This window comes from Octodon degus, unplaced genomic scaffold (genome assembly GCF_000260255.1).
Source record: "Octodon degus isolate 3935 unplaced genomic scaffold, OctDeg1.0 scaffold00027, whole genome shotgun sequence".
NCBI classification, from domain to species: Eukaryota; Metazoa; Chordata; class Mammalia; order Rodentia; family Octodontidae; genus Octodon; species Octodon degus.
Window position 1 is genome coordinate 388,627 of NW_004524603.1, and position 18,908 is coordinate 407,534.

At 42.3% G+C, this 18,908-nt stretch overlaps 1 protein-coding gene across 1 annotated transcript in view; it reads left to right on the forward strand.

Annotated features, from left to right (window-relative positions):
• Esyt2 (extended synaptotagmin 2) overlaps window positions 1-18,908 on the forward strand; it is a 64,911-nt gene that overhangs the window by 7,060 nt on the left and 38,943 nt on the right. The window contains exons 4-8 of the mRNA XM_023712923.1: window positions 611-683; window positions 888-977; window positions 8,930-8,985; window positions 15,215-15,335; window positions 17,515-17,691. Of these exons, the coding sequence (XP_023568691.1) occupies window positions 611-683; window positions 888-977; window positions 8,930-8,985; window positions 15,215-15,335; window positions 17,515-17,691 (517 nt within the window). The remainder of the gene's footprint in view (window positions 1-610; window positions 684-887; window positions 978-8,929; window positions 8,986-15,214; window positions 15,336-17,514; window positions 17,692-18,908) is intronic.

An 18,908-nucleotide genomic window follows, 5' to 3' on the forward strand; every position in this document is an offset into this window, starting at 1 on the left:
GGCATCTCATGCTTATGCTAAAAATAGATGTGGACTCTGCATTAAGTGCCATAGTAGATTCATGTTCATCTCCTGTTCATGTTTGACATGACTTGTTCCTTGTATGAAGCTGAGACCCTGAACAGACATTTTTTCTTAACTTTTGATGTCACAGAGCCTTGGTGCATCTCAGGAAGAATTTTCATGATTGAGGGGAAAAGATATGAAATGTACTGATAGTGAAAGAAAATAGAAACCTCTTTATGTTTTAAATAAAAATACGATTCATGAATACCTTCCATCAGAATTTAGAAGTTATACATTATTACTTACATTTCCCCTTGAAAATGGTTACTTATAATAGTTGGTAAGCTTTTTTATATATTTATGTATTTCCATACATGCACATACACACACATACAGTAGTTTTCACAGATTTTGTGAGAATTGTCTAAACCTATGAATCAGAGCAACAAAACAGTATGATGTGGGCCACGTTTTTTCAGTTTTTGCTTACAATCTGATTTTGGTTGCTTTACTATCATTTTATTCAGATTATGTGCCTTGTAGTTCTACAGAAACTAAAAGAATAATTTCACTCACTTTATGTAATGCAAAATTTCTTTGCCAGTTTTGTAGGAAATTGTGAGATTGATCTGGAGATCAAACGTTATTTTTGTAGAGCTGGTGTGAAAAGCATACAGGTAAGTTTTTTAAAATTTCATTTTTAAGGCTCTCCACAGTCAAAAAGGAAATTACAAAACTTTTACTTGCTCAGAACGTTTTAACAGTACATTTTTATTTGTGGTCATAGTTAGGAGAAAGATCAAGTCTGATGTTTGAAAGTCACTCAGCAGCGCTGTAGCACTGTGTTCTCTTACATGCTCTTGCTTCCTGTTTGAGTTTAGATCCATGGGACGATGCGGGTGATCCTGGAACCCCTGATTGGAGACATGCCTTTAGTTGGAGCCTTATCCATCTTCTTCCTCAGGAAACCGGTAAGTGGACATTTATGTCACTTTTGTCTGCCACTTGCTGACAAGAATGTGGACAGAATAATGTGGAGAAACAGAATTCTCTCCTTACCTCACTTTTTCTCCTTCTGATAGAGGAGTGCTCAGAGTTTTTCATACTTCTTTATTCCTTAACTGGGAGTTTCATCTCTCTTGGGGGAAAGGGAAAACAGTCTTACTACATAGTTCAGGCTGGCCTCGACTTTGTAGAGATCCCCTGGGCTCAGCCTCCTAAGTGCTTGCATTATAGGTATGTGCCATCACACCCAGCTTCATCTCTTAATTAAAAAAAAAAAAAAAAGGTATTCTTTCGTGGTTATAAAAATAATTTGTTGAAGAAAATTAGAAAACATAGACTTTTATAAAGGAATAAGATACAGCTAAGTGTCATTCAAACTAAATCACTGTATGGTAAAGATTTGCTTATTCAATTTTCATACCTCTAAAGTTCAGTTGTGTTTCCTTTTACCACCAGGAGCCTGAGGCGGAGTCTTACCTGCTCCAGACTCAGGCACAATGCCCCAGGGTAGTAGTCTGACACAGAGTTCGTGCTCCTGAGCACTGTCCACAGTGGCCCTCAGCGGGGCTGCTCTGACTCTTCGTGAGATAAGGCTGCATGCCCTGACTGTTTTGCTATCTTTAGTGAAGGTGTATTTGGTGTACTGCACATACAGGTTTTCTGTTTGTTTTTGTTTTTTGGAACTGAGGATCAAACCCAGGACCTTGTGCTTGCCAGGCAGGTGCTTATGCCACTGAGCTATCTCCCCAGCCGCACATGCAGTTTTATGGCTTTTCTTTTCTTTGTTTTTTGTAGTGTTGAATGTGAAACCAGGACTTTCATGTCAAGCTACATTTCTTGCAATTTTTAAAATTTTTAATTTTGAGATAGGAATTTACTAAGCTGCCTGATCTGGGCTCAAACGTTCAATCCTCAGTCCTCCTACCTCAGTCTCCCCAAGTGCTGAGAGATACCAGCTTGGAAACTCCTAACAATTTAAAGAAAGTTCATCCTTCCCCACTCCATCTCCCAAAATGAAACAAATTTCAAATCTTTTAATCTTCTCCAAAACTTAGCAATGCTCTTATATAGTCTGGGTCTTCAGCAGATAAATTTACTTTTAAAATAATGTAAGAATGTTATCTTCTCAGTGAAATTTAATGCCAAAAAAGAAGAATGAGGCTGAAAAGCTCAGAATCACTTTTTTCCTTATATGGTGAATAAAGTCTTCAAATATGCTTTAGAGGAAAGGGAGTTTTTTCAGTTACTTTCAACCAGAAAATATGAGAACAGATTCGCCACTAGCTGCCAAATTATATTTCCTCACCCTGTTGAAAAATACAGCATAGAAAGGTTTTTTTGTTTTATTATTTTTGACTCTTTGTGCAGATTGAGAAGTATAGTGCCAGATCCCATACAAAAACAAATATTTACACATTTTTCTTTTTGCTGAAAAAGTTTTTGTGTTTTGGGTTGGAGATTCAACACAGGCCCTTTGCACTGAGCTACATCCCTAACCCTTTTCTTTTTTTCTTTTATATCTGTTTTTAGACAGGATCTCACTAAGTTGCCAGGCTGGGCTCAAGCTTGCAACCCAGATGTGTACAGCCAGTTTCAGTGCAGTGACTTGTTTAAGATTAGTTTTTAAGATGTAGTACCTCCTGGTAGAGGGAACTAAAAATTCCCCAAACCATTGAGAAATGCTCTTCCAATTTTCCATACCCCAGGAGAAAACCAAATACGTGGTGTTTTAAAACACAAGGAAACCATTCTTGGACTTTTCAGCTAGCCCAGACCTGTTGAATCAAGTGTCAGTTTGTATTTCTCACAGAGTTTGCAGGTGACTCTTACCCTGACCAGCCTGGTTTTCATGAAGTACATGGGATACATTTGTTGCTGTGGCGAAGCCTGCATCTTTTTGTTACTGTGGGCATCCCTACAGGTTTTGCTTCTCATAGAGGAGCCGCCACAGCTCAGGGATGACATCCTGTGCTTGGGAACATGTGTTCCCTGTCTCTCCTTGTTTCCTGAAATAGAGCTGTCGGTCATCCAGAGGCCCTGGTTCCCAGTGTCCCCCAGGAGACTTTGAAAAGCCCTCAGGGGGAGGCTAATTTTAGTTGGTTTTCCTTTGTGAGGCAGCAGACTTGGCAGAGCACTACCTGTCAGGCGCCTCCTGCTGTTCTTGCCTGGTGTCCTCACGCAGATTTTCGGGCTGAGCTTTAAATCTCGATCACACTGTGCTGTCTTCTCAGGCGTACATTGCACTTTGTCGCATACTTGTATCACTTGGTCTTTTCCCCACACTTTCTCCACATTCATCCTCACACTCTTACTCTCGCACATGTATTACCACATACTCTTTCTCTCATTCTCTCCCTGCTGCCACATTTGACTGTCCACTGAGCCACTCAATTGCTTTCTCACCCATCTCAGTCTCACACACTATTCGGTCTCACCTCTTATATGACTGATCTCACACTCACACCCATCCTTCCTGTCCGCCCACTCCCTGGACCTAAGACTTTACCCTCTACCACACAGGCCTCCCTTGTGTGCAGGGATAAGTTGTGCGTATGCTCAGCACCTTGACCCCGGGACCCTTTGTCTGGGGCTTCTTTATTGCACTCGGATCCCTCTTTTTTTTTCCAAAGCCCAACTCAGTTCCGCCCTGCCTATCTATGATTGGGTTCCCTGAACTTTAGTAGCACTTTGGGGGATTCCAGTCATTTCAACAAGGCTGTCCTGGAAGAAGCAGTTCTGTGCATCATCAGTAAGCGTGTCACCCACACCAAGGCAGCAAAGCTTAGAAGTGGAAGGCTAGAGAGGCTGTGGGGTGAGGAAGCAAGGCTCATTGGAGACTTGAGGATATGACTTAGCACAAAACTGCCTTAAAAACCAAGCATGAGGATTTCCTTCTGTCATGTTGTTGAGTGGTGAAATTCAGTCTAGGTCTCAGGTTTTTTATCATCGTCGTCGTCGTCATTGTTGTTGAGGTTGAGACGGGGTCTCATGTATTTTAGGGTGGCCTTGAACTCAGTGTGTAGCTCAGGCTAGCCTTGAATTCATGATAATCCTCTTACCTCAGCCTTCCAAGTATGGGATTACATGTGCGCCACCATATGCAGTGACTTTTCTTATCTGTGAAGCTCGAACAGTTGATTTAGTCTCATTTCTACTTTTTAGGCCAACTTTATTTGTAACTTTTCAAAATGCCTATCTGTATGGCTTCTTTTTCTAAAAAAAATCATTTTCCCCCAGTCATGAGGCCTTGCCGGGGCCTGTGTGCATGGCAGGCAAGCAGTGTACCACAGAGCTGTATCCCCAGGTCTTGCTTCATTTTTGAGCTTTCTCCAACAAGTTAGCCTTTCATACTCTGTTTCAAAAAGTGAAATTTGAGGCCAGGGAGATGGCTCAGTGGAATAAGCGCTTCCCTGGTAAGCACAAGGGCCTGAGTTCAATCCCTGTTTCCGGGAGGGAAAAAAAATGAAATTTTTTTTCTACTTTGGTCCCTTTTATCTTTGGCTTTGATGGCAGAAAGACATCTTTATGATTTCCAGATAGTCTTTTAAGTAGTTTAGTTCTAGTAGCTTACAAGATTATTTAAGATAGTAACAAAATACTGATTTCAGTGCTGCATCAGGCCTTTAGAATCTTCAAGTATTGGTGGGCTAGACATCAACTAATATAGATGTTAATGTGTGCATTTTATTTTATTTATTTTAAAAGGTGGGTCTCACTGTGTTGCCCAGATCAGCCCTAGGCTCAGGCAGTCCTCTTGCCCTGGTAGCTGGAACTGTAGGTGTGTGCCGTCTTGCTGACTGTAGTGGCTTCATGTAGCACACTTTTACCTGATGTAGTAAGTTTCTTGCATCAAATGTGGACGTGCCTTCGGTACTGTGCTACCCCATCTTGCTGAGGAACGGTAGTGCCTCTGAAGAAAGCTGTTAAGTCAGTGTAATTAGAGACAGTTTTTTCATCCTGGGTTACAATTTTGTCAGACAAGGAAAGTATCAAAACTGGTTGCCATGGGAATAGCTTTCAGATTGCTGTGAAAAAAATGTGGAATAGTTTTTAACTTTTTAAAAAATACGTATGTATATATTTACTTCCAGTGCATTTCACTTGGCTATTAAGGCTTCTCAGTAAAGCTAGTCCCTGTCTCAGCCAGATACTCAAAGGTCCAACATTTCTAAAGCTAGCTTCATGCTGACTTCTAAAGTTAGTCCTTGTCTTATCCGAGCACTTAGTGGGTCCAAACTAACACATAACTGCTCGGAACCATGATAAAATCTCATTAGAAGACGAATCTCAAGCTTTGTTATATTTTTCTTGAAAGGTACTACATTAAAAAATACTATTAAATGAATTGTCAATTTTGTTGTCCAAAATTTCTAGCATAAAATTATTCTACTTTAATGCCATTAAACTATAGTGATACCTTTTAAGGTAATGAGATAGTGACATAAAATATGACTAAGCCACATAGGGTGAAAGTGTATTTATAAGGCAAGCCCTTTATTAAGTAGCATCTTTCGAAATTCATCACATGTAGGTATCTTCTTTTCCAAGATGGCGCAGTATCACCTCGTCTTACAGGCTTGTCTTCTCCCTGCTGCGTAGTCTCCTAGCTTTATACGGGGGGCGGCCTGACTCGGGTGTCTCCAGGGAAAGCTCCAGGTGCTTGCCTTTGAACTGGAGTCAGGCGACAAGTCCATGCTACGTTTCTGGTGTTATTTCCTCAAGTAGCTCTGTAAAGGTTTTCTGAAAGAATCTGTAGCCTTACATGGTAAAAGCCTATGATAATGTCCTCTTGCATCTTAATGACCTGATGTACAGGTGTTCTTGTAAGATCAGAGTATTTTGTTTTAGCCAGAAATCTGGCATACTTCTATAATCCAAGCATTGATAACCTGAGGCACAAGGAGTGCCAGAGTTCTAGGTGAGCATACAGCCACTTCGTGAGCTCAAAACCAGTCTGATTAGTAGAGAGGCCCTGTCTCAGAAAAATTGTTTTATTTCACTTTGTGAGGACTACCTGTTCCTTTTTAAGGTCTAAAGAGATTCTGTGACCTAATGCCATGAAAAAAAAGAAAAACAGAAATGAGTCCTATGTCACAGCACTGTAAATTGACCCAGATGGGCCAGCCAAATAGTTCAGTGGACTAAAGCACCTGCTTAGGCAGAAGCAGGGACCAGGGTTTGATCCCTGGCATGCCGTGCTGGCCCTGCCCCCGGGGGTGTGCTGAGACAGCCGTGAGACTGTGTTTGGTGGCGCACACCTGTAATCCCAGTTCTTGGGAGGCTGAAGGTAGGAGTGTCATTACAAGCCCAGTCTGTGGTGAGACCTGTAGACTCTGTACTAAATACATTTAAAAAATAAATAAATAAATTGACCTAGATGGTTTGTAGTACCCCCCCCCCCAATGCAGGTCTATACCTCTTGTTGTAGTGTCTTCATTGTTCTAATAGACACTCTCTCCTGGTGATCAGAAAGATTGTTTTCACTCTGTAATCAGCGGCTGTGAAAGCCCTGCTTCCTTCCTGTGGAAGCACTAGAGATCTTAATAAGGGTTTGGGGCTGCCGTCGCGCCGCTTTGCCCTCATGTCTGGGTCTAACCCAGGGGTGGGTCCAGAGAGATGATCTGTAATACATGAAGTCCAGATTTAAAATTAACTACTTGCTCTTTTTCTTCCTGAGGTTTTGGGTTTTTTGTGGTGGGGGGGGTTGGGAGGAGGTGGTTACTAGTTGTTGGTTTGGTTTCTTGTATTTGATTTGTTTTGCTTGTTTCATTGGGTTGCTTTGTTTTTTGAGACAGGGTCTCCCTGTGTAGTCCAGGCTGGCCTCAGATTCATGGCAATCGTCCTGTGTCAGCCTCCTGAGTATTGGCATTGAAGGTGTGCAGCACCACACCTGGCCCTTCCTGAGATTTAGATCTCATTCCTCTCATGCAGAGAAATCTTAGGAAGGAATTTTTGAAAATCTGTTGCTTTTTCTTACTTTAGGCCTGTCTAATGGAGTCCTGTTCTTTTCTTTTCTGCCTAGGAATTGTTTGCACTTTTCAGGCAGGCACTGTGCCACTGAGCTATGTCCCCAGCCCTATTTTGTAGTTCACATTTGTATATAACTGATTTCCAAGAGGGATTTGAACAATTTGTTTTCATACTCTTCTGGCAGCTGCAGTCCTGCAGTTTCACTTAACATTTCTTCTACAAGTGTAAAACACAAGTAATTGTATTATGTGCAGTGTCTGTTTTTGAAAAGTAGGAAAAGCAGGTTTGGTTTTTTTTTTTTTTTTTTTTAAAAAAAAATGTTTCTGGGGCCGGGGAGATAGCTCAGTAGAATAAGCGCTAGCCTGGCAAACACAAGGGCCTGAGTTCAATCCCTGGTTCTGAAAAATAAAAATAAAAATAAACTATTTCTAATCCATATTTTTAACTGGTTAATGTCCACTTAGAATATTAATTGTGTGGGAATTACTTTGAGATAAATGAGTACAGATGTGAAATAAATGCATGGAGTATGCTCCATTCATAGGAAAATGCAGTTTAAAATGTTGGTAAAGTATCTTTTTAACTGCAGCTTAAAATGGACTGCAGTTATGGGCTGAAGTTTAATGTTTTAATTTTTTTTTTTTTTTTAGTCCATGTTTGTGGTACATACTGTTTACATTCCTTGTGGGGAGTTGGTACCTGTGCAGAGTGCATAATTCCTTTTTTTACTCTCCTTCTCCTCTCTCTCCCCTTGTCTCCATCTCCTGATTCTGTTCCCATTTGAGAAAGATCTGTTTTCTTACTTTTCTTTTTAGGTTACTCTTTGTATTTCGGGTATCTGGGTTTTTTATTTATTTATTTTTTGCATATCTGAAGTAAGAAATCACACAATATCTGTGCTGTGTACTTTGTTTATTTCACTTAACATTATGATCTCAGAAGACATCCATTTTTTTTACAAATACTCGCTTACCCTTTATAACAGAGTAGTGCTCTATTATATGTGAACTGTGTTGTCTATCTATTCATCTGTTAATGAATATAAAGCAGGGTGATTTAGCGGTCATGAATCACGCCGCCGCTGTAATGTGATACCTTTAACACTTGGGGAAGATACCTAGTAGCAGCAAAGCTGGATTGAATAGAATTTCTGTTTCATTGAGGACTCTACATGCTGACATCCAGTATGCTTTTACTAGTTTACATTCCTACCAGTAATGGAGAAGGGTTTCTTTTTTTCTCCATAGGCTCATTAGCATTTTTTACTACTTGATTCTGTAGTCAGATGGAATTTCATTAATACCTGTTTTGATGAAGTTTAGGAAAAAGACATTTTCACACACTTTTGGTGAAAAATTCACGTAATGCTTTTGGAGACCGGTTAGGTAAGATTTTCCAGTGCTTAAAGTAAACATAAATTTTGGCCTGAACACATTCCCACCAGTGTGAACCACTGGTATCACATGTATGATTGGACCATTAGATGGCATGGAACAGCCCCATGCATGCCACCTGATGAGACAGTCATACATGTCCCATCGGTACAAGCCCTGCCCAGCAGTGAGGCGTACTCATTGTATGGCTCTGTTATAAACATGTTAAATCCACCTTTTTGAATATTGGTCTGAATGTATGTAAAATGATGGTCACTGACTTCGTACAGTGAGAGAGACATTGCAGATATTCTAATTGTCCATAAGTGGATAGGTAAATAAGTTATTGTATTTTGTCTTTACTGGTGAAAACTATGGCATTATCAGAAAAACAAGCAGAAGCAGGTCTCCATGTACCCTGTAAGGAAAGTTCCTTTATATATTACAAAGAAAAAGGAAGAAAGTCCATATTACGTAACCACTCCTTTTGATGATACAAAAAAAGAACCTGTGTGCATTTGAATTGACAACTTGAAACAGCTTACATACTTATTTTCACTCTTTTTCAAAACCAGCTTTTAGAGATTAACTGGACGGGGCTGACCAATCTTCTGGATATCCCTGGATTAAAGTGAGTGCTGTGGGGTCCTGGCATAAGCTGGGGATGAGGTTGTGTCTTTTTAAGGGTCCTAAAAATAACACTATAAAGAAGAGACAAGACTTCACAAGACCAAGTAGAACCAGTGCTTCCCTCATAGGAGCCAGCAAAGAGGAGAGTTGAGTTTTTTTCTCCCAGCCATGCATGAACTGCTTCATCCAGATGAGCAGAAGTAGAATGGTTTCAGGAGTATCTTAGAGTGTCCTACCTTTGCTTTTTATTCCTCCCAAGTGGCATTTTAGAAAAGTACCAACCTTTTCATGTTGTGTGAATTAAAATTTTAATTTGGTTTTCTCATAAACAATAGAATAAATCTTGTGTTTAAAGTCTAACCCTGTGCTCCTCCAAAGCTGCCTCTTCTCCTTCCCTTTTGCACCCCACTGTGAAAGGAATGGGGTCAGAATGGGGCCTGAGTGAGGTGTCTGCCATCCTAGTAGGAGCCCCTTCTTCATTCTGTTCAACTTAGTGTCCAAGAACCAAGGAAAATGCCCACAGCAGTCACCTGGCACAGTAAGGGGCATGTCAGTCTGGACCACGTGGGTACAGCTGGCCCTCGCCCCTACCCTCACTCTTGTGGCCTCCCTGGGACGTCCCACCTGACACCCAGTTGCCAAAGCCACCAAGGTTGACCCAAGACCCGACTGATGCAGAGCATGTCGATCAGCTTCCCACCCTGGCCCACCTGGCTGGCGTGTGTAGACCTGGGCAGGCCACTGCCAAACAGCAAGTTTTGAAATTACCACCTTCTGAGTGCATCTTTACTAACTGAACTACTCAAAGTTTAACATGCGTTGCTTACTGGCGATAATTGCATGTTTCTAGTGAGTATTTGGCTCATCTGTGGATATTTTTTCCTAAAGCAGTTCAGAAATTAAGTTACGAATGGTTGGCGTCAAACTAATTTTTATACTCCTGTATGTTTGTTTCTGCCTCTGAAATAGCCATTCAAAAAGTTTTTTCATCATAAATAAAAGTGTATATTAGGTACTACGGTTTAATATAGAAAAGCACTGTTTTCTTTAACAGATCTGCAAAAGAAAGGTCCAACTTTAAAAGGTTTGCTGAGCCAGTCATGGTGGTATATACCTATAGTGCTGGCAGGCAGGAGACGAGGCAGAAGTACTGCAGCCGGTTGAGTCAGGCTGGACCATATAGTGAGCTCAGGGCCACCCCAGCTGCACAGCGAGACCTTCTCTCAAATAACTAAGATACAAATAAGAGATTTGTTGAAGTGTGTGTCAGGTTGTGCGATCACTGTAATCCCATACCTGGCGTATTCCATTTAAAGGAGAAAGGGTTCGTTGTGGCTCAGGGTTTTAGGAGTTTCATTCCATGGTTGGTTGGCTCCCTTGTGTTAGGCCTGTGACAAGGCAAAGCATCTTGAAGAGGAAAGCCCCTGACCTTGTTGCAGTCAAGAAGCAGAGACAGAAAGGAGCTGGGGGATAAGAAAGTACCCACCCTGTAACCCACGTCCTCCAGTTGGGCCTGCTTCCTGACAGCCTCACCAAGGGACTCATCCCTGGATAACGCACCCTGAGAGCAGTGTTCTCGTGCTTCGCTCCCTCTTCAGGGCCCACCTCAGAACATTGCTTCCTTGGGGGATCAAACCTCATACCTGAGTCTTTGGGGCATATTTTATAGTTAAGCCTTTACACCAATTCAAATGGTCTTAAAGAGGTAAGTGCATAATTTTTTTTCAGTACAGGGGATTGAACTCAGAACTTTGCACATAAAATACTCAACTGTGAAGCTGCATCCTCAGTCTTTTTTTTTTTTTTTTTTTGTATTTCAGGGAAGGGTCTACAGGATGTTCAGGGTCTCACTACTGCATCAGACTTGTAGTGATCCGCCTGTTTACAGCCTCTCAAGAGCTGAGATTACAGGCGCATGCCACCATGCCCAGTCTCAATTGCCATGTCAATGCACCCCAGGGACAGGGCCAGCACAGCAGGCCCAGGGATTGAACCCCTGGCCCCTGTGCCTGCTTGCAGGTGCTTTAATCTGCTGAGCTATTGGGCTGGCCCTACATCCTCAGTCTTGAAAGAGATATTTTTTAAAGCAGTTTGGTTGGGAGACACATGGCACTGACTGAACGCTTGCTCTGAGCCACAGCTGGTCCCTCACAGAGAGGCACAGATGGGTGTTCGTGCCTGGGGATGCTGCAGGGCTCTCTGTGCAGTGGATGCCTCAGCAGGATGAATCCCTACAGCTTGTGTCCAGGCAGGCTCTGTCCATGATCAGCAGCACTTGCCAGCTTCTGTTATGCAGACTGCAGCCTCCATTGGAAAAGAACTTTCCCCGCTCATTCCAGCAAAGCGCTAGGGCTGGCTCATGCATGTCTACCTATGGATAGATTCCCATGATTCTGATGGTTAAGTTTTTACTTATATTTAGCCCTGGAGAAGACAAAACTCCAGCGTGAGGGATCCCCAAAGGGAAAACTTCCACTGGGCATGGTGGAGGAAATAAAAGTAAGCCAGGCAGAAAACACTGGTAACTTCCCAGACAGGATTCATTCTCCTTGGTTTCTTCAGTGTCATGGTGTCTCAGTTACTCTTCTGTAGTTGCTGGAAAAACATCCAGCACCCAAAATTAAGAAGGGAAAAGTTTATTTAGCTCACAGTTAGTGCAGGTTTCAGTCCATACTCCGCTGGCTCCAAAGCAAAGTAGCACATTGAAGAGGGCAGCAGTCCAAGGCAGCAGAAAGCAACAAAGAGGGAAGGGACAAGCGGCAACTGGTGTCAGGCAAGCCTCTCTTCCTTTTACACTGCGAAGACTAGCACTCCTTGGAGGAGGTGCTGCTGACCATCCTTCCTCCAGTCCCTCTATATAGCCCATGAATGCTGTATCACTCTAGGGAGGTCCCTCCAGGCCCTAGGGAGGAGGTGTAGAACTACACAGTGTAAGTCCCCTCCTCTTGCACAGGATGGGGATGTTTATGAAGTAAGAACCCTGGCTGTCTGCTGAGTCACTTAATTAAACTTCTACACTTCTCAAGTTGACACAATGTATCAACCAGTACATGTGGGAAGACTGAAACTGTTGAACATCAGCTTTGCTACTCACACCACAGGGGTGTTAGCCACGTGGAAGGGTCACCTCAGACAGGACGTACTGTGTCCTCACAAGGTTGTGTATTATGTACATGTATGCACACAGTGAACACACGTGGCAGTATATCCACACTCTCACCGCAGGCTTCATTTTATTTAATCACACAGTAGTAGTTTCTAACTAGTAATTTACAGATACAGATCTTACCTATACAATATAAAAATATGTGCTTCCATGTATTGTATTTGTATGCAGTTCTGCCATACACATGTGTTACATATGCAGAAATTTAAGATACATCACTTAAAAATAGGCTATCCATGGTATGAAAAGGCTCTATAGAAATACTCCTTTAAAACAAAATTGTAGGTGAGACATGCAGGGCAGCATGGGAGCCGGCCACTGTGAGGCAGTTGGCCATGGGGGCGGCCCGTGGCAGGGTTTTGTCACCCGGCTTCTGGGTGACCCTGCCAGTCTTATGCTCTGCAGTCCATAGAGGAGAAGAGCACAGGAGATCTCTAACCTGTACCATGGGGGACAGGAGAGGCCACAGCTTTGCCAGTGTGAGCCTGGAGTGTCAAAAAACAGCAGTGGCTGGAAGAAATCCACAGGAGGTGAGTGGGCTCGCTTGGACCATGTGGGTACAGCTGGCCCTCTCCCCCACCCTCACTTTTGTGGCCTCCCTGGGACATCCCACCTGACACCCAATTGCTGAAGCCACCAAGGTTGACCCAAGACCCGATGATGCAGAGCATGTCGATCAACTTCCCAGAACTCTATTTCATGTGAGAGGTTCACTTACTGTGTGGTTACTGAAACCTGAGGTGGTGTAAATAGGCTACTTGTTCTGGCTTGAGGATCAGATTGAAGTGAATCGTGTCCCTGTGCTGCAGCATAAATGCACCTGTTTGATGTTGGTGTTTTACTCTTAATTTATTGATCCTGAGACAGTTGACTTTTCGAGCATCATGTCTTAAGAGTAAAGGGCATCCAGTGGTTACCTGAAGGCTTGGAACTGTCCTGTATATTTAATCCATTCTGGATCTGACTGATAAGCCTTCATTTGACTGATTCTGAGTCTGAGCCATGGCCTCAGGATGTAGTGCAGCTCTCAACGGTTGAAATGAAACACAAGATAGCAGAACTGGAAGCCAAGCTCAGAACTGACAATGAAGGTGGTAAATGGAAAACTTGTTTTGAGGCACAACTTGAGTTGAATAATCAGCTACAAAAACAAATTGTATTTCTGGAAGAGAAAATGAAGTGTCTATGGAAATCCTTCAGATCAGTTATCTTCTACTTATGTTTATGAGCGAATGCCAGTGGAAACCTTAAATATATTGCTTAAACTAGAAAAAGAAAAAGGTCTTGAAAGTCAAGTGAAAGACTGTGCACTTAGACTGGAACAAGAGTTGAAGGCTTATCAGAGGACCAGCAGTAAGTGGTCTACGTACCTAGCTGAAGTGTCTCATTGCTTGTTGGTAGAGAAACACATGTTGAAATTTTGGAAGAAAACATATTAAGTTCCTAAATATGGAGGGTCAAAAGGAAATTATTTAACTTTTATGAGGAAATAAAACTTATGTAAAAAATTATATATTCATATATGTTATGTAATTTATACATAATTGTGTACCTTTTGTGTAATAAAATTTCAGAATCTTGGTTCTCATTTAAAGACTGTCAAAATATGAGAGCCATAGCAAGCCTCATGTTTTAAATGTCCCACAAAGAAGGAGCCAGGACAATGAAGCTTTGCCATAAGCTATACAAAATGGGCATCTGCACACTGTGCTTACTGGTTAAAAAGGAAAGTGCAAGCTCTGTTTTGGTGAAGGCTGTAGGCTTTGGGTGCAAGGTGGAGTGCTGGGGTTCGCAGGGACTGGGGTTCGATCTCCAGCCTGCAAGCCGACTCTGCCCCCAGTGAGGTGTGCAGGCTACCAAGATTAAGTAAGTGTGGTAGCGCATGCCTGTAATCCTAGTGCTGTGGAGGCCAGCACAGAGAATCACCACGAGGCCGAGCTGCGTAGTGAGACCCTGTACCAAATGTATTTTTTAAAAAATTAAAATCCAAAAATAAATAAATGAAGTCCATTTCCCCATGTAGCAGAGGGGAGGGCCTGGGAGACAAATCTGTGTCTTGGCTCATGTGAATATCTGGCCGCAGGCATTTGGTTGTCATTTGGTAAGTGAAGATGATGATGGTTACTCTAAGTGGGGAGTCTCAAATACGTAGTTACATGTGTCTTAGCAATTTTGCACCTAACTGGCAAGAACTGTGGTTCCTTAAAACATCAGTGTCCAGACAGAGCGGTTCTGTAGCAATGACACTTCCATTTTATACTTTCAAAAGTTGTCATGTGAACAATATTTGATTGTCCTTGCAGAGATGAACAGTTCCTTTAAGCATTTTTATTTATATTCTGAATTAGGTATCCAGTGGCTTTTATATACAGTGGCACCAAATTATTAGTATTGGTATGAAGAGAGCAAACTAAATTATCTCATTGGGAACTGGCATACAACAGGAGAGGCAAATTTGTGTATAAATGTGGAATGGGTTCATAGGTATTCTGCTTTTAGCTGGGGATATAGCTCAGTGGCACAAGGTTGTGAGTTCCATTCTTGGTACCAAGAAAAGAATAGATATTCTACTAATGTATGTTCTTCAATATTAACTCTATTTCAGATATTATATATTAAAGTTAGATATTAAATCTAAAGTTATTTTAGGAGTGAATAAAAAAATATTTAGGAAATTATTAAATATAGCTTGCTTTGTTCTAAGGATAAATTCTACCTCCAACCTTAGCAGGATTGCAGCTGAAATGTGAAATACATGCCTGTAATTTCAGTACTTTGAGAGGCAGAGGGAGGAGGAGAGCAAGTTAAAACCTGTCTCAAAATAAAAAGGGGGGGGACTAGCTAGAGATGTAGATTAGTGTGAAGGCCTTGGGTTCAATGTCCAGTACAGAAAGAATAAATGCTGACTTTAAATTCTGTTTTGGAGAACGACAGTTTTGTTTTGGAGAACTACAGTCCATTCTGATAATGGATGTTATGGTTGTGGTATGTTTGTTGTTAAAGTTGATAACAAGTATTGACGTGGGTTTTGTTTTTGTTTTTGTTTTTACTTTCCAACTAACAGTGGCTTATCTGATACTATCATTTTGGATATAATATCAAACTATCTGGTGCTTCCCAATCGAATCACTGTTCCTCTTGTCAGTGAAGTTCAAATAGCTCAATTGCGGTTTCCTGTACCAAAGGTAAGTGTATTGTAGCACCTCCTAATACTAGAAAGCATGCTGAGCACCATTTCAATTACACGGGCATTGTGCAGGGTGCTGAACCATCTCGTGTCTCTCTTGGCAGCATCTGGGTGCAGAAATAGCCACCTGCCGTCCTGCTCCAGAGGTGTGCTCATGTGCCTTGCCCCACAGGGGTGGAGAGCTCAGGGTGGCCCGCCACCCTGCTGTCCTGCTCCAGAGGTGTGCTCGTGTGCCTTGCCCTGCAGGGGTGGAGAGCTCAGGGTGGCCCATGAGCCTCAGCACGTTCTCCAGATTTTGGTAGCACTGATCTGCAAATGCTCTTTCAAGTTGTAATGATAGCTTTGAGCAGACAGCCTGGTTATTTCAGAAGGCACATACTATTTGTGTTTTTATTAAAACATGGGAGCTTTTAGCAACAAGCCAGGTGAGACTGCTGACATGAGAATTCTGAAAGGATGCTTTGTGTGTTTTCTCTGACTTCAGAATGTGGTGACAAGGAAAGTGACAGAACAGGCACTCATATAACGGCCTCAGCTTCCACATCTGTAAATTTGCAGATGTTGGAGTTCTTCCCTGTGTGCACAGCTTGTAAGGGCTTGCCACTGGAGGAACTGCCTCTGGGGGGGCCTGGTGCAGGTTGTTGTCACTGCTGGGGTCTACATCTGTGAGTCCATCTGTAGCTCGTCCTCCAGGAGGGCTGGAGTGTGGAGCTCGCTGAAATGGGAGCTAAGTCAGTGCTGTTTCAGCAGGTGTGCTTTCTTCATTTCTATTTCCCAAAGTGGAGATAGCTCTACCCAGATACTGTTTACTTTTTATGGTTACATTAGGTCTTAGTACACAAATCAACAAACACACAAAAGGCTACATCTTCACATTTCTTAAAGACTAACACAGCTAGCTAGTTTGATACCCAAATTATTTATATTGTTGGCATTAGACAGACTTAATCTGATATGGCCTATTGGACGAGTATGCCTGTTTTCCTTAACTCAGGAGTCTCTTCCTGAGGATACAGGACAACTCACAGGTAGGAATCTTCATGCCTCTTTGTCCTGAGGGCCTCTTCTGCTCTGAGGACAGTGAGCACTGGATTCAGCCACACGTAACTCTGGGGGCTTAAAAGCCAGTGTTGTTGAAAGATATAGCCAGGTCATCTAAGCTTTACTCAAAAAAATATAAACAGTATTTAGTACTGAAGACAACCTAGGGTCTTCACACTGAGCTATATCCCCACTCTATTTAAAACTTTTCCCCAGACAAAGTTTTGCTAAGTTGCTTTGCTGGGATCAAATCTGAGATCCTGTGTCTCAGCCAGTTTCCCTGAGTGCTAGGATTGAAGGCATGGCCTTATTTATTTCGGAGGTGCTAGGGATTGAACCCATTACTTCACACATGCTGGGTAACCATTCTAGCATGGAGCAGTAGTATCTCTAGGTCTCTTTCTTGCACACATACACCCCACACACACACATAATAAATAATTTCGAGACAAGGTCTCAGAACATTGCCCAGGATGACCTGAAACTTACAATCCTCCACCCCCAGAGTCCCAAGTAGCTGAGATTACAGTCAGGATTGGATATGCCCAGCTTTAATGCTTAAGTATATTTACCTATAGGTATGCTTGTCTCTTTATGGTAACTTTTTTAACAGTTTGACTGCAGTTTTCTCCTCCTTTGTAAAACACTAATACAGATGTTCCAAAAATGGAGTTACAGTAACTGCATATCAAGCACTTAGTAGCAGGCCTGACATGTCATATTAGTTACCACTGCTGAGGACCAGACTGTGGGACCGTTTGGACATCCACACAGGCGGTGTCATCAGCTTCCAGGATCTGAGCATACTGCTCCACTAGTACCTCCGTGCTCAGTGTTCAGGTGTCCCAGGTTCTGGCGGTGTCACATGGCTCATTCCCTACCATGGCCACCTTCATCTCTGCTGAGGTATCTGTCCTCCTGTTTAGCCAGCATCATGCAGATGCTGTGGTCTTTCCTTAGCACTTGGCTCCTGATCTGTCACACTGTTACTGTCCCTGCTGGGACATATGCTGCTTGGAAGAAGGTCTTTTTTTTACTCCCTCAGCACCCCCAGTTCTTTGGACAGGACTGGGTACACACCCATCCCCCATCCTCCATAAATGAGCCTCTGAACAGTCTAAATGTTCTTCTTTCAGGGTGTTCTGAGGATCCATTTCATTGAAGCTCAGGATCTTCAGGGCAAAGATACTTATCTCAAGGGCCTGGTCAAGGGAAAGTCAGACCCATATGGAGTTATCCGTGTGGGAAACCAAATCTTCCAAAGCAAGGTCATCAAAGAGAACCTGAGCCCAAAGTGGAACGAAGTGTATGAGGTAGGTGGGTCACTGAGTGGCAGTGTTGGTGTCTGGCTCCTGTTCCACAATCAGGAGTGCCCCTGATTTAGGCCGTCAGTTACATCTTTCCTTTAATCTCCCATCTTTTAAAAGATACTTTTAAAGAAAAGTGCCTTTTCTCTCTGCCCTGTTCCATTACTTTCATATGAGCACATGAGACTTGTAAACCTTAGTTTTACACACTGTGATCAAGGTAAATAGTTGGGAAAATACTTTCCATAATGTGAATAGCCTTTCTTTTCCTAACTGTGAAGTGTTCAGTGTGGTCATTAATCCAGAGATACATCAGAACTGAGATTGCACTGCTTTGTGGACCTTACATTTACTTTGCACCCTCATGGGTCAGTGAGCAGAGACCCACAGATGCTTGATGGCCTCCCCACTGAAGAGACCTGCCGGGGAGGCACTGCTCAGGGCAGCGTGCGCAGTGCCGGGCAAGGCGGCACAGATGCTTTTCTTCACTTGGCCCGGTTTGCCCCACTTGCAGCTCTTCACATAAAATCCGTGGGTGAGAATGTAGAGGGTTTTTTTTGTTTTTCAGATCACTTCCTTTTAGTATATGATTGCAGTGCATAATGCTTACCTTGCTTGTGGGGAGTTGGTGCATGTGCATAGCATATCTTAATTCCTTCTTTCATTCACTTCTCCCTTTCTCCCTCCTTTCATCTCTTCATCCTCTTCCCCTTTGAGAAAGCTCTGTCCCCTGCTTCCTATTTTCTGTCTTTTGTTTTGCTCGATTTATGTTCTCATAGAAGGGGAACCACGTAACATTTGGGCTTGTGTGTCTTATTTATTTCACTTGGCACTATGGTTTTAAGATACATTCGTTTTCCTACAAATTACTCCTTTGTCCTCCATAGCAGAGGAAGAGTACTCCATTGTACGTAAATGACGCATTTTCTTTATCCATTCATCTGTTCATGGACATGTGGCCACTTTCATATTTAGCTATTACAAATTATGCTACAGCAAACATTGGCGTTCAGTATCAGTGTGATACAATGTCCTTAATTATTTTTATTTTTATTTTTTTTTGGCAGTGCATTTTTTTTTTTCAAAGTTTTATTGACAAACAGATAGCAATGAGACAGTTTCAAATCAAATCGGAAGGACAGTTTCAACAAATAATACACTGCATATATTCTTCTTAGTGGTTAATTGCTGTACAAGATGCGGACTTGTGATCCTATTTACAA